The following is an 18,133-nucleotide window of genomic DNA, read 5'->3' as shown; positions in this document are numbered from 1 at the left end:
AACAAAAGAGGAAGAAAATAACAAGAACAAGAACAGATGGAAGAACAAAAGAATAACGAAAAGAACGAGAATACAATGAAGAAGCGAAGGAGGGAAGACAAAGGAATGAGATCAAGAACACACAAAAAAGAACAAAAAAGTGGAAGAAGAAGAACAAAGAAAACGAACAGGAACAAAAAGTAGAAAAAAAAGAACAGGAAAAACGAGAATTAAACCAAAAAACGTAAAATACAAGAAGAGAAAAAATAAAACATAAATAAAAAAGAGTAAAAATAAGTAAAATCTGAATAAAAAATAGAAAAAAAAACAAATTACAAAAAAAGTGAAAACAGAAAATTAGAAAAAAGAAATTAAATCAAAACTAATTAAACCAAAAAGAAGCTTCCCTTAAAGATAGTCAAGAACACTCAAATTACCATGCCGAGAAGCCTCATTAGCAACCCACGTACACAGACCACTAATTGCACATGTAGGGTCCACCACCTCCCGGGCGTCACGACACACACACACACACACACACACACACACACACACACACACACACACACACACACACACACACACACGATCTTTTATATTTCTTCCTTTCGTTTTGTTTTGTTTTCATTATTTTCTTCTTTTTTTTTATCATCATCGTCATCTTCTTCTTCCACCTCCCCCTTCTTCTTCCTCTTCTTCTTCTTCACACACACACACACACACACACACACACACACACACACACTCACACCTGGAGCAATGAACTTAGGAGAGTCAACAAGGAACTGGAGGTCTTGAGGTGTTTGCCAAAAGGAATGAAGAGACCGCCATTATGAAGGAGGAGGAAGAGGAGGAGGAGGAGGAGGAAGAAAAAAAAAAGGTATACAAGAGAGAGAGAGAGAGAGAGAGAGAGAGAGAGAGAGAGAGAGAGAGAGAGAGAGGAAATGGAAGAAGAAAATAAGAGTAGAAATAAAGAATCAATAATGAAGAAGGAGGAAGATGAGAAGGAAAATAAAGAAAGGAGGAGGTGAAGAAAAGGAGAAAAAGAGAAAGATGGAGAAGAGAAGAAGGAAGAGAAGGAAGTGGTCGAAGAAAAAAATCATAGTTGTAGAATTAATGAAGAAAAAACGAGAATAGGAGGAGGAGGAGGAAGAGGAAAGGAAGAAATTGAATAGAAAAGGAAGCATAGCATGAGAGAGTAGAGTTGAAAATAGAAAATAATAGTAAAAAAAACATTAAAAATACTCATAAGCCATAATTACATCCATAACATGCAGTAGAAATAGCCAAGAAAACGATAAAAAAATATATAATAGTTATCCCTCAACAGTCTACAGTCATAAAAAAATATATATACAAGCTATCCCTAAACAGTCTACAATCACACAAAAAAATATATATATAAAAGTTATCCCTCAACAGTCTACAATCACACAAAAAATATATATATACAAGTTATCCCTCAACAGTCTACAGTCACACAAATAAATATATATATATATACAAGTTATCCCTCAACAGTCTACAATCACACACAAAAATATATATACAAGTTATCCCTCAACAGTCTACAATCACACACAAAAATATATATATACTAGTTATCCCTCAACAGTCTACAATCACACAAAAAAATATATATACAAGTTATCCCTCAACAGTCTACAATCACACACAAAAAAAATATATATAGTTATCCCTCAACAGTCTACAATCACACAAAAATATATATACAAGTTATCCCTCAACAGTCTACAATCACACACAAAAATATATATACAAGTTATCCCTCAACAGTCTACAATCACACACAAAAAAATATATATACAAGTTATCCCTCAACAGTACAACCACATATACAAAAAATATATATATACTAGTTATCCCTCAACAGTCTACAATCACACAAAAAAATATATATACAAGTTATCCCTCAACAGTCTACAATCACACACACAAATAAATATATATACAAGTTATCCCTCAACAGTCTACAATCACACACACAAAAAATATACCGTTATCCTCAAGAGCCTTCCATCCCACATAAATATTACATTATCCACGCTAAGAGGTTTTACGGCGACACTTGTTTGACCAGGTAATCTTTCCCTTAATTAACTTGGTCTCCGTGCTCAGGTGTTCATGTCGCGGTCCACCTACCTGTGTCGAGGAGGAGGAGGAGGAGGAGGAGGAGGAAAAGAAGAAGAACGAGTAGGAGGAGGAAGAGAAGAAAAAGAAAAACATGATTAGCAATAAGAAGAACAATAAGAAGAACAAAGAGTAGGAGGAGGAGGAGGAAGAGTAGGAGGAAAAGGAGGAAGAGGAAAATAGAAACGAGGAAAAGGAAGAAAATTGTGAAAAGGGGAAAGAAAGGAAGGAATAAGAATATTAATAAAAATAATAACCTAATAAATAACAATGAAGATAAGGAAGATGATAATGAACAAGAAGATAATGATGATGATGAAGAGGAGGAAGAAAGAGGAAGACAAATACAACATCAATAAGGAGAGAGAAAATGAACAAAACAAAACACAAAAACTGTTTAACTTGTCAACATAAACTAACCCTTCCCAAACCGAGTCTTCAGTGACCAGACAGTGTTAATATGTCCTTCGGGTACTAATAGAGGAAGGGAGAGGACAGGGGACTTGTAATATAGCTCTCTACGGGAGATGAGCGGCCCCCTGGTGTGTGGGAGAGAATAGTTTACCCCAGACTCACAACTGACCGACCCACTCTCCCTTGCGCCGGCCAACCCTGCGGCAGACCTCGGCCCAGTTTCACAGTTCCCCATGATGGGTTAGTAAGCTCCCAAACCAATACCAGAGCCTTCGAGATTTCCTCGTATAGTGTCTGGTGTTTATATTTAAGTTCGCAAATTTGATGAAACTATACGGGAAAAGTCTTGTGTATTTAGTATGGCATCGAAGACCTCACCATTTTGGATTGTATGGGATTCTATAGTTTGGTTCGGGCTGTTACGAAGACACTGTGTTGGACTGTGAAATCGGCTCGAGGTTTGTATATATATATTTTTATAGAAATTTACGTTATTTACTTGTTTTCTCCTCTCATTTTGGTGATACTTGGTTTTTACTCGTATTTTCTTTTATTTTTTCCCTTATTTTTCTTTTTCCTCTTTTCCTTTTCTTTGTTTTTCTTGTTCGTCTTTTTTTTTCCTTAGTTGTTTTTCTTTTCCTTCTTCGACTTTTCTCTCTTTTTTTTTTTTTTGCACTTCTTGTTATGTTCTTTTCGTTGTGGTTGTGGTTGTTGTTGTTGTTGCTGTTTCTTTTTCTTCTTCTTCTTCGTCTTCTTCTACTACTACTACTACTACTACTATTACTACTACTACTACTACTACTACTACTACTACTACTACTACTACTACTACTACTACTCCTCCTACTACTCCCTTTTCCTCCTCCTCCTCTTGACCTTTCCATTTCCTCTTCTTCTTTTTTTTACAATGCACTTTCTCTTCTTGGTCTTAACTTTCCCTCCTCCCCCTCCTCCTCCTCCTCCTCCTCCTTTCGTCTTCTTCCCGCGATTTTCATTAGCGTACTTTCTTTTAAACTTTTTTTCTTCTTTTATTTCACTGTCTTCCACACTTCATTTCCCATCCTGTTCATCATCATTAATCTTCTTCTGTTCCTCCCAACTTTCTTTTTCTCTCCTTTATTTCCTTTGACTTAATTTGTGTCACTCCTCCTCCTCCTCCTCCTACTTTTTGCCTCCTCCTCTTGTTTTTGTTTTTGCTTTTTCTTCTTGTTGTTGTTCTTTTTAATGTTCTTGTTCTTCTTCTTTTCTTCTTCGTTCTTTTTTATCTTCTTCTTCTTTGGCATTGTTTAAATCTCATTATAAAACCATATACTAACCTTATCTCCTCCTCTTCTTCCTCCTTCTCTTCTTCTTCCTTCTGTTCCTTCCTACCCTTCCCTCATCCTCCTTATCTTCTCGCTCTTTATCTCTTTCACTTCCACCATCACACTTATTAACACACACACACACACACACACACACACACACACACACACACACACACCATGGCTCATTATGCCACAACAAAGGGAAGGTTTTAACGCTACAAACCCCCTTATTGTTTTCTCTTGTTTGTTGCTGCAGAAGAAAGCGATTGGGCGTCAAACTCTCTTCTTGTTTATGTGTTTGTTTGTTTGTCTGAGTCGGTGTTTGTGTGTCTGTGTGTCTGTTTTGTTTCGTATATCTGTATGTTTGTCTGTTAGTTTGTATGTCTGTGTGTCTGTCTATCTTAGTTTCTTAGTGTGTGTGTGTGTGTGTGTGTGTGTGTGTGTTAGTCTGTGTGTCTGTCTCTATGTCTGTCTGTTACGCTCTTCTGTTTATCATATTTCTACTTTATGTTCGTTTTTCCTATTCCTTATTTTTTTTTTGCCTCCATTTTCGTCTTTTTCCCTTTTTTTTATCTTCCTCACATCCTTTCGTCCTGTCTTCCTTCCTTTCTCCTCCTCCTCCTCTTCCCCCTTCATTTCCTTTCCTGCTTTCATCTTCTTTTAATGTTTTCCTTTTTTTCTGATCTTCACCTTCCTGTCTTCCTCCATCCTCCTCCTCCTCCTCCTCCTCCTTCTCTTCTTACCCCTTCCTTTCCTTTCCTGCTTTCATCTTCTTTTAATATGTTTTCCTTTTTCTGATTTTCACCTTCCTGTCTTCCTCCATCCTCCTCCTCCTCCTCTGATGATGATGATGATGATGACTCTGCAGGTTCATGGTCGCGGAGGTAAACGTTATTTTCTCTTTAATCTCAAGGTCACGAACGTTTCCAATCTTCTGTAAATTCCTTTCTCGGGTTTCATCAAATAACTGTAATTCTCTCTCTCTCTCTCTCTCTCTCTCTCTCTCTCTCTCTCTCTCTCTCTCTCTCTCTCTCTCTCTCTCTCTCTCTCTCTCTCTCTCTCTCGTAACTGTTAACTCGTCTGGACTTTTTTGTTTTGTTGTTTTTGTTTGGAATATTTTTTGGCTTCGTGCCGAGCAAACAAACGTGTCTGTTTTTATCGTTGTCCAGGTATGTGTGTGTGTGTGTGTGTGTGTGTGTGTGTGTGTGTGTGTGTGTGTGTGTGTGTGTCGTAAAATATAACCATCATATGCTGCCCTAATGCTGAGCTAACAGGTGTGTCTCTTCCCCCTCAGATGCTGAAGTACGTGCAGGTGTCGCCGTACCGTAGCTCGTCAGCACTGTGCGGGGCGCGGCGTGCTGAGTGCTGTGACGAATCCCCGAGCCTCTCCTCCCCCTCAACGCCCTCCACGCGCCTCTCCTCCGCCTCCAGCCATGCCTACACGTGCTCCTCCGCCTCCTCTTCCTCCTGCTCCTCCGGCGTGGGGCCTGGGCGGGGCGCGGGGGGCAGGGCAGACAGCGTCAGCCTCAACTCATCCATGTCCTGCTCGAGTCTTAGTCAGGACCCCCTCAGCTCCCGCTCCTCGTCCTCCACCTCCCTGCACGACGGCCACAAGGTAGGTGTGAACAAGGGGACAGGTGTAAGGGGGAAGCTGAGAATAGAGAAACAGGTGGATAAAAGGTATGAACATTGGACAGATAATAAATGTTTCTGTAAGTGTAGGTGAGAACAGATAACAGGTGGGGACAGGTGTGTAGGTGAAGCTGGGAATAGAACGCCAGGTGGATTTAAAAGGGTCTGAACAGGTGACAGATGAGATTAAAGGTGTTCGCAAGTGTAGGTGTGAACTGAGGAATGGGGAGGGGCAGGTGTACAGGTCAAGGGAGAGGGAGACATATGGATTAAAAACAGGTATGAGGAAAGGTTTGCAAGTGTTTGTGAATAAGGAACATGGTGAAAAAAGGTGATTGGAAGTGCAGGTGTGAACAGAAAACAGGTGAGGAAAGGTGTGTTGATGAAGCAAGGAACACAAACCAGGTGACCAAAGGAGAGGAATACTATAAAAAAAAAAAATGAAACTAAAAACAAACGAAAAACGAATAAAAAAGGAAACAACTAACAAAAAAAGAAAACATAAAATAAAGCAAAAAAATAATGAATGGGTAGTATAAGATGCAGTACAGGTGTAGGTGGGAGCAGGGAACAGGTGCATAGGTATAAATAGAGACAAGTGTGGCTTAAAGGTGAGTTAATTAGGTGTGAATAGGGGACAGGTGTGAGGAATGATGTATACAGGTGTGGGTGTGAACAGAGACAGGTAGTTGAAATGGGTGTTGATGTAGGTGTAAACAGACAGGTGAGAAAGGGGTCTTCGTGTGTAGGTGTGAAGAGTAGACAGGTGGCTTAATTAAGGAGTGTAATTGTAGGTGTGAATGACAGATAAGTGAAAGGTGTCGGACAGGTGTAGATTGGGACAGAACAGGTGAAAAAGAGATTGCAGATGTGAGTGAAAAAACCAGGTGATTAAAGTGGAGTAATTATAGGTGTAAATAACAAATAGATGAGTTTCAGGTGTATCAAGTGTAGATTGGACAGAGGTCAGATGAGAAACAGGTGTACAGATGCGAATGGGAATGACCAGGTAACTTAAGGAGTGCAATTGTAAGTGTAAATGTTAAATATATGAGTTTAGTGATATAGCACAGGTGTAAGTGGAACAGAGAGAGGACAGGTTTGGGACAGGGGACAGGTGAGAAAGAGGTCTTTAGGTGTGGGTGGAAAAAGACCAGGTAACTTAAGGAGTGCAATTGTAAGTGTAAATGATAAATATATGAGTTTAGTGATATAGCACAGGTGTAAGTGGAACAGAGGACAGGTGAGGGACAGGGGACAGGTGAGAAAGAGGTCTTTAGGTGTGAGTGGAAAAAGACCAGGTAACTTAAGGAGTGCAATTGTAAGTGTAAATGTTAAATATATGAGTTTAGTGATATAGCACAGGTGTAGGTGGGACAAAGGACAGGTGAGGGACAGGGGGCAGGTGAGGAAGAGGTCTGCAGGTGTGGCGTGGTGTGGGTGGGAACAAAGCCAGGTAGAGAGAAAGAATGTCCAGGTGTCGGCCAGTACTGAGGGAAGGAAGGCGGTCACCGGAAACAGCCTGACCCCACGTTTTATTTTTATCGATTTCTCTCTTCCTACCTGTCCACTTTCAGGGTCATATTCTAAAAAAAATTCCGCGCCCAGACACACATATTTGACAAGGCTTTCGTAGACGTTGTGGGCATTTCCAGGAGTATTTTGATGATCCTGTTGGAAGTCTGACCCTTCATCTGTATCATGAATCTAAAATATCGCTCATGAGGACCCGAATGATCTCCTGTTTGGCCTTTGAAAATAGTTGATGTGAAGGGTGGAAGCGTCTGGCAATACCGCCCTTAACCGTCCAGACAAACCATCAGCGAGTTTTATTAGTTCACTGTGAGACAAAGGCCTTTCTCAACGTCTTCCATGAGCTCTTGTTTTCTATTTTTTCTATTTCTGGTGTTTGTTTAATCCGTCCTGCTCCGGTAAAGATTCTAACATCATCTCACCACCTGCAAACTATCATCAGCATCATCAGCGAGTTTTATTAGTTCACTGTGAGACAAAGGCCTTTCTCAACGTCTTCCATGAGCTCTTCTATTTTTTTCTATTTCTGGTGTTTGTGTAATCCGTCCTGCTCCGGTAAAGGTTCTACTATCATTTCTTCACCTGCAAACCATCATCAGATCAGCATTTATATTAGTTCAGGGATAGACAAAGGCCTTTCCCAACGTCTTCCATGAGCACTTATTTTCTACCTGATGTTTGTTTACTCCGTCCTGCTCCGGTAAAGGTTCTAATTATCATCTCTCCACCTGCAAACCATCATCAGATCAGCGTTATATTAGTCCAGTGATAATCAAAGGCCTATCTCAATGTTTTCCTCCTTTTTTTCTGCCTACTGTCTTGTCTATCCTGCTCCAGTGGTTCTAAATTCATCTCTCCACCCAGCAGTGAATGGGTACCAGGTATTAATCGGGGGTTGTGTACCGTCTCCTGGGGTCTGTTCCCTTCTCCTATAATTCCTTCCCCTTCTGTCTCTCTCCGGCACATGACCACAGATGTTGCGCCGACTAAACGAAACTTTCCAAACTCTCCACCATCTCCATCATCACCATCAGTAGTTTATCATATTCAAACGAGAGGAAACCGGCAAGCGAGGCGAGAGGGACAGGCATGGGGTCAGGTCAAGGAGGTCATTACCGGCTCAGTGTGGTCACTTTTCCATATTTCCACCTAAGTGACCTCTCCCCATCTCAACTGTCGTTCTTGTCACCCTTTCAATGGTTTATTTTTAGACTTCTCCGATTCCTGAGTTTTTTTGTTTTTGTTTTGTTATTTACAGCTAAGGAGACAGTTCAAGGGCGTAAAGAAAAATATAAAAAAAAAGAAAAAGCCCGCTACTTACTGCTCCTGAATAGAGGTCAAAGGAGTGGCCAAAAAGAGAGGTCAGTTTCGACTATTGTATTATTAGTCTCATTGGTTGTCATTCTGCTATATTGGTTGTCTGTTTATTTTAATCAGTTATACCCATGATATGACCTGTCTTAATTCGACTTCATATTCTTAATCGTTGGTCGTTATCTTCATTCTTTGTCTGTTGTCTGATCCATGATGCTTGCTGTCCATCTTATTTCTGGTGCTATACTGCTCTCTATTTTATGTTCCTCTGTTTTTCCTCTCGGCCAAACACTCTATTAACCCGGTAGCTGCGGGGATCATGTTTCTTAAAGGCCCCTCTTCACTCACACACCATTTCATAATATATATCAACGCATTTGTGATCAGTTTATGCATCATCTATTTTTGGGGGGTTTATATCATGGCACAAACTTGGCCCGTCGCTGCTACCTGGTTAACAAGGTGACCTAAGACTCCATACATCATCAGGCAAAAAGAAAGGTAGTGTGATTGGGATAAGCTGTCATTTAACGTTGATTTTGATACATATATTTAGATTTTCATTTTCACTTGTATCCTCTCACCAATTCAGTGACTGAGACGCACATGCAAAAACGAGCAAAACGGTGATGAGGTGGTGATGAGTGTTGGTAATGCTTCCGTGGGTGTGGTGGTGACTGACTGACTGCGTGAAATGGATGGTGATGATGGTGGTGGTGATGGTGGTGTTAAGGGTGACTGTGGTGTAGTTCGCTGAGAAAGGTGTTGGGATCGGTGGTGAGAGTGGTCAGGGATGGTGTTGATAGTAATGGCGGTGATGGTGATTGTGGTGTGTCTTGGTGAGAATGATGCTGGTGGTGGTGGTGGTTGTGGTGGTGGTGTTGAAAAAATAATTGGTTAGCGGTAAATGAAGTAGCAGGAAGAGATTCGGAAATAGCCTAAGAGGAAGAGGAGGAGGAAGAGGAAGTGGGAGAGGAAGAGAAAGAGGAAGAAAGAAGAGCAGAAGAGAAAGGAAAGGGTTCGGGGCGTGGAAACTAGAACAGCCTCCTCCTCCTCCTCCTCCTCCTCCTCCTCCTCCTCTTCCTATCCCCCCCTTTTTTTAATCCTCTGCCTCCGCTTCGCTGTTGTTGTTGTTGTTGTTGTTCTTCTTCTTCTTCTTCTGTTTATTCTTGATCTTCTTCTTCTTCTTCTGTTTGTTCTTGATCTTGTTCTTCTTCCTTTAATTCTTCTTGATCTTGTTCTTTTTGCGCTTGCTCTTGTTCTTGATCATCTCCTCCTCCTCCTCCCACATCTCTCATCTCCCGGCCGGAAGTCTCAGGCCTGTTATCTCCTAAACTTTTTGTCTCATCGTCATTTGGCCGACATGGAATTACCCGATCGATTGCCAAGGCTTTCACCGGGCGGCTACGTGTGTGTGTGTGTGTGTGTGTGTGTGTGTGTGTGCGTGTGCCGGATAACAAGTGTAAAAATTAAAGTGCGTGAGAGCGTGTGAACCGTACCTAGGGGCTTCTCCGTAAGGGTCTCACCCCCCGAGGCCACCTGGCTATGCTTACATCTGCTGACACCTGACGGAACACACCTGCGGGCGGCGATAGGTGGTGTGGAGGCGCCCGCGGGGATGTCCTCATTAGTGCAGGTAGGCGGCGGTGGTGGTGGAGGTGGTGGTGAGGGGGCGTGGTGGTGATGGAAGGGTCGTGGGCTGACACCATGCTTCCTGCTGCTGTGTATGTGGGAGAGAGAGTGATTTACATAGATTTACATAGATATCCAGACCACACAGACCCTATAGTACAGCTTAAGTTGTCTGTCCTTACCAAAGTGAAACTGCACCATATCAAATGTATGTGGGAGAGAGAGTGATTTACATAGATTTACATAGATATCAGACCACACAGACGCTACCTATGTCCAGCTTAAGTGGTCTGTCCTGAAACCAAAGTGAAACTACACCATATCAAATGTATGTGGGAGAGAGAGTGATTTACATAGATTTACATAGATATCCAGACCACACAGACCCTACCTATAGTCCAGCTTAAGTGGTCTGTCCTTAAAACTTAGTGAAATTACATCAAATCAAATAACCAGAGAGATAGGTAGATAGAGAGAGAGAGAGAGAGAGAGAGAGAGAGAGAGAGACAGAGAGAGCACTTGTAAATCTCCCAGTTATATAAAAGAAAACAGTATTGGATATTAATTAAGACCGGAGAACGTTATGAGGACGGTCGTAAGCGGCTCGTTGCGTCACTCACCCCTTCGTTGTAGCTCATTCATTCACCCTCGCGTGCGTTCGTGTCCAGTGAAGTGAAGAGAGGCGAGTCAGAGCGATATATATAGGTCACAAGAGGAAGGAGGAGGAGGTGAACGTTTTTTTTTATGTATCAAAGTGACAGACTCAAGATTTTTGCCAGAGGATTATAAAGCCCTAAAAAAATGCGTTGGAAAAATAGAAGGCAATACGTTACTGATACAAACACAAAAACTAGTAAATAAAAAAATGATATATATGTTATTGATAGGCTTGAACAGCGGCGCTATTTTTTTCTTCTTAATTTTTATATAAATTTGCTAATCAATCTATTTCCTTCGATTTCTCTAACCAAAGCTTTCTTGCTGATATAAAGACACAAACACACACAAAAAAATGAAGTCTGGTTTCGATAGGCTTGAACAACGGCGCTATTTTTATCGTTTTTTTTATAAGTTTGTTGATCATATGTATTTCCTTCGATTTCTCTAACCAAAGCTTTCTTGCTGATTTAAAGACACAAACACACACACACAAAAAAAAAACAGCAAAAAATGAGGTATGATTTTGATGATATTGAACAAAACGTCACTTTCTTTTCCTCTTTTTGTTTATATATATTTGTTGATCATATTTATTTACATTTACTTCGTTTTCTCTTCTCGATAGACTAAAAAAAAAAAAAATAATAATGAAAACAAAAAATGAAGACTGGTTTCGATAATCTTGAACAAAACGGCACTTTTTCTTCCTCTTTTTTTTTATATATACATTTGTTGATCATATTTATTTACATTTACCTCGTTTTCTCTTCTCGATAGACTAAAAAAAAAGATTAATAATGAAAACAAAAAAATTAAGTCTGGTTTCGATAAGCTTGAACACACAACACTTTTTTCCCTCTCTTTTTTTATATATACATTTTCTGATCATATTTAATTCCTTGGTTTTAAGTGTTTCATGTCTTACAGGTTGTGTCTCTGCAGCTCTCGACCGCCAAGGTGAGTGTGTTTTTGTTGTTGTTTTTCTTGTTGTTGTTGTTGTTGGTGGTGGTGGTGGTGGTGTTTTTCTTCTCTCCTCTGTTCTCATATTGCTGTTATTGTTGTTTTTTTGTTTTTTGTTTTTTTACTCGATTTCATTGCTCTATTTTATTTTATTTTATTCATTTTATTTTTTTATTTTATGTTTTATTGTTTATTTTGTTTTACTGTTTATTTTATTGTTCTTGTTTTCTTACTCTTTATTTTATTGCTCAATTTGATTTTATTATATTCATTTTATTTTATTTTATATTTTATTGTTTATTTTTTTGTTTTACTGTTTATTTTATTGTTCTTGTTTTCTTACTCTTTATTTTATTGTTCCTTATTTTATCTTATTTTATTTTTGCTGTTCTTTGGTGGCTGCGTCGTTGTTCTCATCCTCCCACCCCCCTCTGTTCTCTTACTGCAGTTTTTGTTGTTCCTGTTTTTCCCGCTGTTGTTCTTTGGTAGAGACGGCAGCGTTCTTATCTCCTCCGTTCCCGTGTTGTTGTTGCGTCATTATCGTTTTTCTTCTATGGCGTCGTCGGGGTCTGAGTCACGCCGTCTTTGGGCCAGTCTTATAGTCCAGTCCAGCACGTTTGTACGCTCCCCAACCAAACACAAAACACGACGAAAATTCCTTGTATAGTGTTTTTTTCTTCACATTTGTTACCTTTTTTTAAGCCCTTGAACTGACTACTCTGCTGTAAAGAAAAAAAAAACACATTATACAAGGAACTTTCGTCGTGTTTAAGTTTGGTTGGGGAGCTTACAAACGTGCTGTACTGGACTGTAAGACTGGCCCTTTGTCTCTTGTTGCCAGCCTCTTAATAACCGTCGAATATGCGTGCTGGGCCCTCTCCCTCTCTCTTTTATCATAACTCTTTGTCTTGTGTTGCGAGGTGGTATGTTAATTGAAGTATAAAGAGTGGCCAAGAGCTTTTAAATAACCTTTCACTCTCTCTTAATCATCGCCTTTCCCTTATTCTAATTACGTGCCCTAGGTCTGTTATGTTGTGTTATGTTGTGTTGTGTTACGTTGTGTTAGTTATGCTGTGTTATGCACAACACAACACAACATAACACAACACAACACAGCATAACACAACATAACACAACACAGCATAACATAACACAACATAACATAACATAACACAACACAACACAACACAACACAACATAACACAACATAACACAACATAACACAGCACAACATAACACATCATAACACAACACAACACAACACAACATAACACAACATAACAAAACACCACCTAACACAACATAACACCACCTAACACAACATAACACAACATAACACAACATAACTCAACATAACACAGCACAACACAACACAACACAACACAACACAACACAACATAACACAACACAACATAACACCACTTAACACAACATAACTCAACATAACATAACTCAACATAACATAACACTACACAACACAACACTACACAACATAACACAACACAACATAACACCACCTAACACAGCATAACTCAACATAACATAACTCAACATAACATAACACAACACAACACTATACAACACAACATAACACCACCTAACACAGCATAACTCAACATAACATAACTCAACATAACACAACACAACACAACACTATACAACACAACATAACACCACCTAACACAGCATAACTCAACATAACATAACACAACATAACATAACACATCACAACACAGCATAACACAACACAACACAACACAACACAACACAACACAACACAACACAACACAACACAACACAACACAACACAACACTATATATGGGTAGGTAGGTGGGTGAGTAGTGGGTTGGTAGGTGGGTGAGTAGTGGGTGGGTGGGTGGGTGAGTAAGTTCGTGTGTGCCTCCAGTATATGCCCGGTAACGAGTGTATCTTATCACCACCCACACGTAACATGACCGCCCGCAGCCCCGCCCTCGACACCACCGCACTTGTCCCCTAACTGCGCCTTGTGGTTGTGTTTTCACCTGTTTGCCCGTCACCTGTCTCACCTTGCCCAAAGCCGGTCCGGTCCGCTTGTCTTTGCCCGGCACTGCTTTGAGGGACAGGCATGGAAGCGTTGCGTGTTTCCAGCATCTCCGAACAGTGCGATTTTGTGGTTAGTGTCGCCTTCCTTTGTCTGTGTTTCCTCCTGCCTACGACTTGAACGCTTTCAGGAGGAGAATATCAAGACACCTCTCCTTTTTTGTTTTTCTTCTTGTTTTCTTGGAGTTTGTCGCATTTATATCGTGTATATTGTGTTGTTAGTCACCTCTTTGTTTTGTTTTTTCTTGAAGATTGTCGTCTTCGTGTTGTTTTTTTATTTTGTTGTTTTGTATTAATTTTGGGGATTGTGGGAGGAAGGGAGGAAGTTAGGGAGACGGAGAAAAGAATGGAGGAGGAGGAGGAGGAGGAGGAAGAGAAGGAGAAGAACAAAGAGCAGGAGAAAGAGGAGAAAAAGAGGAAGGAGGAGAAAGAAAAGGAAGGAGTAGAAAAAAAAGAAGGACCAGGAGAAGAAGAAAGAGAAAAAGGAGGAAGAGGAGGAGGAGGAGGAAGAAAAGGAGAACCAGTAGAAGGAGAAAGAGAAGAAGGAGGAAACATGGAAACATGGACTAGCAGGCAGCAGAAAGCCTGTTGGCTCATTACTAGGCTGCCTGCGTTCAGTGATTTAATCAATCCGTTTGCCACAGGAGTGGCTTGCAGGGAAGGATTAAAGCACTTGTGTACCTACTCTTGGGAACGTTCAGTTCACTCCTGTTGCAGCAAAGTGGCGATCAATGCGTTTCTTGAAGGAGTTGATGGTCTCTGCGCTAACCACTTCTGCAGGAAGGCTGTTCCAGTGGCGAACAACTCTATTCGAGAAATAACTCCTGCCGATGTCGGTATTGCATCGCTTTGCTTGAATTGTTTTTCCGTTGTTTCTTGTTCTCAGGTTAGTTTGTAGCGTGAAGAGTTTGGAGTGATCAACGTTGCTGAGCTTGTTCAGGTACTTAAAGACTTGTATCATGTCTCCCCGCAGTCGTCTCTTTTCCAACGTGAAGAGGTTGAGTCGCTCGAGTCGTTCTTCATAGGGTTTCGTCCTCAGTGATGGTATCATCTTCGTGGCGCGGCGCTGTACTCTCTCAAGTAATTCAATGTCTTTCCTGTAATTAGGAGACCAGAATTGCGGCGTATTCAGGTGGGGCCTTACCAGCGAATTATACAAGGATAACATAACTCCGGCGTCTTGTATTCGAAGTTCCTCGATATGAACCCAAGCATTGTATTGGCTTTCTTACAGGCGGACTTGCAGTGTTTTGTTTGTTTCAAGTCACTGCTGATGGTGACCCGAGGTCTCTTTCCTCTTGCACAACATGTAGTGGTTCGCCACCCATGTGGTATATGTGGTTGCTGTTTCTGGATCCGATATGCATTACTTTACATTTGGTAGTGTTGAAGGACATCTGCCATTTTCTGACCACCAGTGATCTGGTCCAGGTCTCTCTGGATAATTTCGCAGTCTGCCGTCGTGAGGGCCTTCCCACCCACCTTTGTGTCGTCGGCAAATTTTGAAAGATTGGATTTTAATCCTAGTTCTAGGTCGTTGATATATATGATGAAAAGTATGGGTCCCAGCACTGACCCTGTGGCACTCCACTTGTGACCGGGAGCCACTCGGAGGCCTGTCCGTTGAGTACAACTCGTTGTTTTCTTTCAGTGAGCCAGTCTTTGATCCACGCTGTCAGATCGTCGCCTAATCCCGCCGACTTAAGTTTCTTGAGGAGTCTTTCATGTGGCACTTTGTCAAAGGCTTTCTGAAAGTCTAGATATATAACATCACTGGGGATATGATTATCCCAGTTTTCATAGATACCTTGGAAGAAGTCCAATAAATTGGTTAAGCATGAGCGCTTGTTCCTGAAACCGTGCTGAGCATCGGAAATGATGTTGTTGTCTTCAAGGAACCTAACGAGTTTGTCTCTGATGATCTTCTCGAGGATTTTCCGCCACTGAGGTCAAGCTGAATGGTCTGTAGTTTAGGGCCACACTTTTGTCTCCCTTTTTGTAGATCGGTTTAACGGTCCCTTGTTTCCAGTCTTTCGGGACTTTGTTTTGTTGTAGTGACAGATTGTAGATGGCGGTGAGTGGCTTGAGGATTTGCTGCTTGAGTTCCTTGAGCAGCCTGGGTGACAAGTCGTCGGGTCCGGTAGACTTGTTTGTCTCGAGTTTGTCTAGGTACTTTTCACATCCCGTTCGTCGATTGTACCAATTTCTGGGGAGTGATTCCCATCGGTTGGGAAGGGCTCTCGGGTACGGACTGTGTATTCTCGAACGTGAACACAGAAGCGAAGTTCCTGTTTAGGATTTCGACCATTTGTCTACTGTCCTGTGTTAGTACGTCACTTTCATCTTTTTGGGACCGATATTGCTTTTGTCTTCTTTTTGGTTCTTATATACGTGAAGAACTTTTCGGGGTGGACTTGGCTTCGCGTGCAATTTGCTTTTCATAGTCACGTTTACTCTGGCGAATGAGTGTTCTGCAAGCTCTGAGGCTTTGATGGTACTGTTCGCGTGCCTCGTCAGTGCTGTTTTCCTTTAGCAAGTTGTATTTTCTCTTCTTCAAATTAATCGCCCGTCGAACTTGGGTAGTCATCCATGGTGTGCTTGTGGCATTATTTGTTCTCCTTGTCTTCATGGGAACAGTCGTTCTCTCTACCTCCAGGAGTTTGTTCTTAAAGCCGTTCCACGCGCCGTCCACCGGAGTGAGGTTCATGGGTTCCCAAGTTGTCTGGGTTAGCAGCTCACGAGCGAAGTCAAAATTGGCTTTTTTGTAGTCTGGAATCTTGGACGTGTTTTCGGTGAGTTCATGGTCTGTTCTGATTTTTAGGCGAATTAGGTGATGGTCGCAACCATCCAGTTTTTCGCCGACTTGACATTCACGTGTGAGATCTGAATCACTCACGAGTACTAGGTCTAATAAGTTATTTTCCCTCGTCGGTTGGGTAACAATCTGAGTAAGAAAATTGTCCTCTAACATTTCGAGCAATCTGTTACCCTCCCGATCTCCAATCATCGTGGTCCAGTCAATGTTGGAACAGTTAAAGTCCCCGATAATGACTGACTGTTTGTTTTGTGTTATGGTGTGAATTTCCTCGTACAGCGCTTCGTCGTCCGCTGCTTGTTGCTTTGGAGGTCTGTAAACGGTTCCAATCGTTATTTTGTTGTGCTTGCTAGTCTCCAGTTCAACATATACAGTGTCATATTTCTCTGAGTCTTCTTTGGTTATTTCCACGGCAGGGTATTTGTTCTTGACGTAACAGATGACACCTCCTCCTTTCTTGTGAAGTCTGTTTTTGTAGAAGCTCTCGTATCCCGGAATTGAGAATTCGGTCATTAGGTGGTCAGAGGTGGCCCACGTTTCGGTGATGGCAATCACGTCCGGACTTTCTACGTCAACATAGGCAAGTAACTCATCCCGTTTGGGTATTAAGCTCCGCGCGTTGGTGTATAGGACAGAAATGTCCTTCTTGACTTCAACGCTTCGCGGCACAGTAGTCTGGTGTCTGCTTGTGTTCACTGTTGGGGGCCTTGGTGTGTAATGAGCGGTCCCTACTGGTTGGTTGTTTACGATACTTTGGTGCCCCTCCCGCGCTCGGAGTTTTTTTAGTACAAGGAGGAGGAGAAAGAAAAGGAGAAAGAGAAAGAGAAGAAGAAGGAGGAGGAGGAGGAGGGAGTGCCAATGTAACGTAAGGAGAGGTTGAAGTCACTGAGGCAGGTTAGGTCTGTGCTACCCCCCCCCCCCCCCCACCCCCCTCCACCACCACCATCCGTACCCTCCCCCTCCCTCCCCTACCGTGGGAAAAACTAGACCTTCTCCCTTCCCCGGCCTGTCCCCAACACCGGACACATGTATATCTTTGCAGGTGTACCCAAGAGAAAGTGTGGCCAGAGGTATCGTATGTTATAACTTATGTACCGTAAGGGAAGGTTAGAAATTGATGTCATACTTCCACGAAACAATGCCTTAGGATTTTAATGGATCAAATTTCGTTAAGATTGATGTTAGAATACTTAGTGACGTGAAAAGGATAGATAAGTGAGGAAAATGTAAGATAAACTATTGGTATAACATCAACAACAAAAATTATACTAAGAAGAAGAAGAAGAAAAGGAAGATGAAGAAGAAGAAGAAGAGGGAGAACAGAAACAACAACAACAACAACAACAACAACAACAACAACAACAACAACAACAAATGATAATAATAACAAGATAATGAAGAAAGGGAGGATGAAGAAGAAGAAAAGGAAAAGGAAGAAGAAAAAAAAGAAAATATTAACAACAATAACAACAACAACCACAACAAAAGCCACAGTTTCATTACGCGGGGTATACAGGTGTAATTATAATGATGTGTGTGTGTGTGTGTGTGTGTGTGTGTGTGTACGTATGTGTGTGCTACCTTACCTGCCCCCCTTGACCTGGCCTAGCACACCTGTTGACAAAGAAGCCGCCCTCTGCTATCTTGACCTCA

At 41.5% G+C, this 18,133-nt stretch overlaps 1 protein-coding gene across 1 annotated transcript in view; it reads left to right on the top strand.

The window, feature by feature from the left end:
- Positions 1 to 18,133, top strand: part of LOC126983313 (type-2 histone deacetylase 1-like) — a 98,003-nt gene that overhangs the window by 26,931 nt on the left and 52,939 nt on the right. Inside the window, exons 2-3 of the mRNA XM_050836003.1 lie at positions 5,146 to 5,466; positions 11,550 to 11,579. Of these exons, the coding sequence (XP_050691960.1) occupies positions 5,146 to 5,466; positions 11,550 to 11,579 (351 nt within the window). The remainder of the gene's footprint in view (positions 1 to 5,145; positions 5,467 to 11,549; positions 11,580 to 18,133) is intronic.

Source organism: Eriocheir sinensis, chromosome 53 (assembly GCF_024679095.1).
Source record: "Eriocheir sinensis breed Jianghai 21 chromosome 53, ASM2467909v1, whole genome shotgun sequence".
NCBI classification, from domain to species: Eukaryota; Metazoa; Arthropoda; class Malacostraca; order Decapoda; family Varunidae; genus Eriocheir; species Eriocheir sinensis.
The sequence above is the reverse complement of the archived record's forward strand: the minus strand, read 5'-3'. Positions and strand labels throughout refer to the sequence as shown.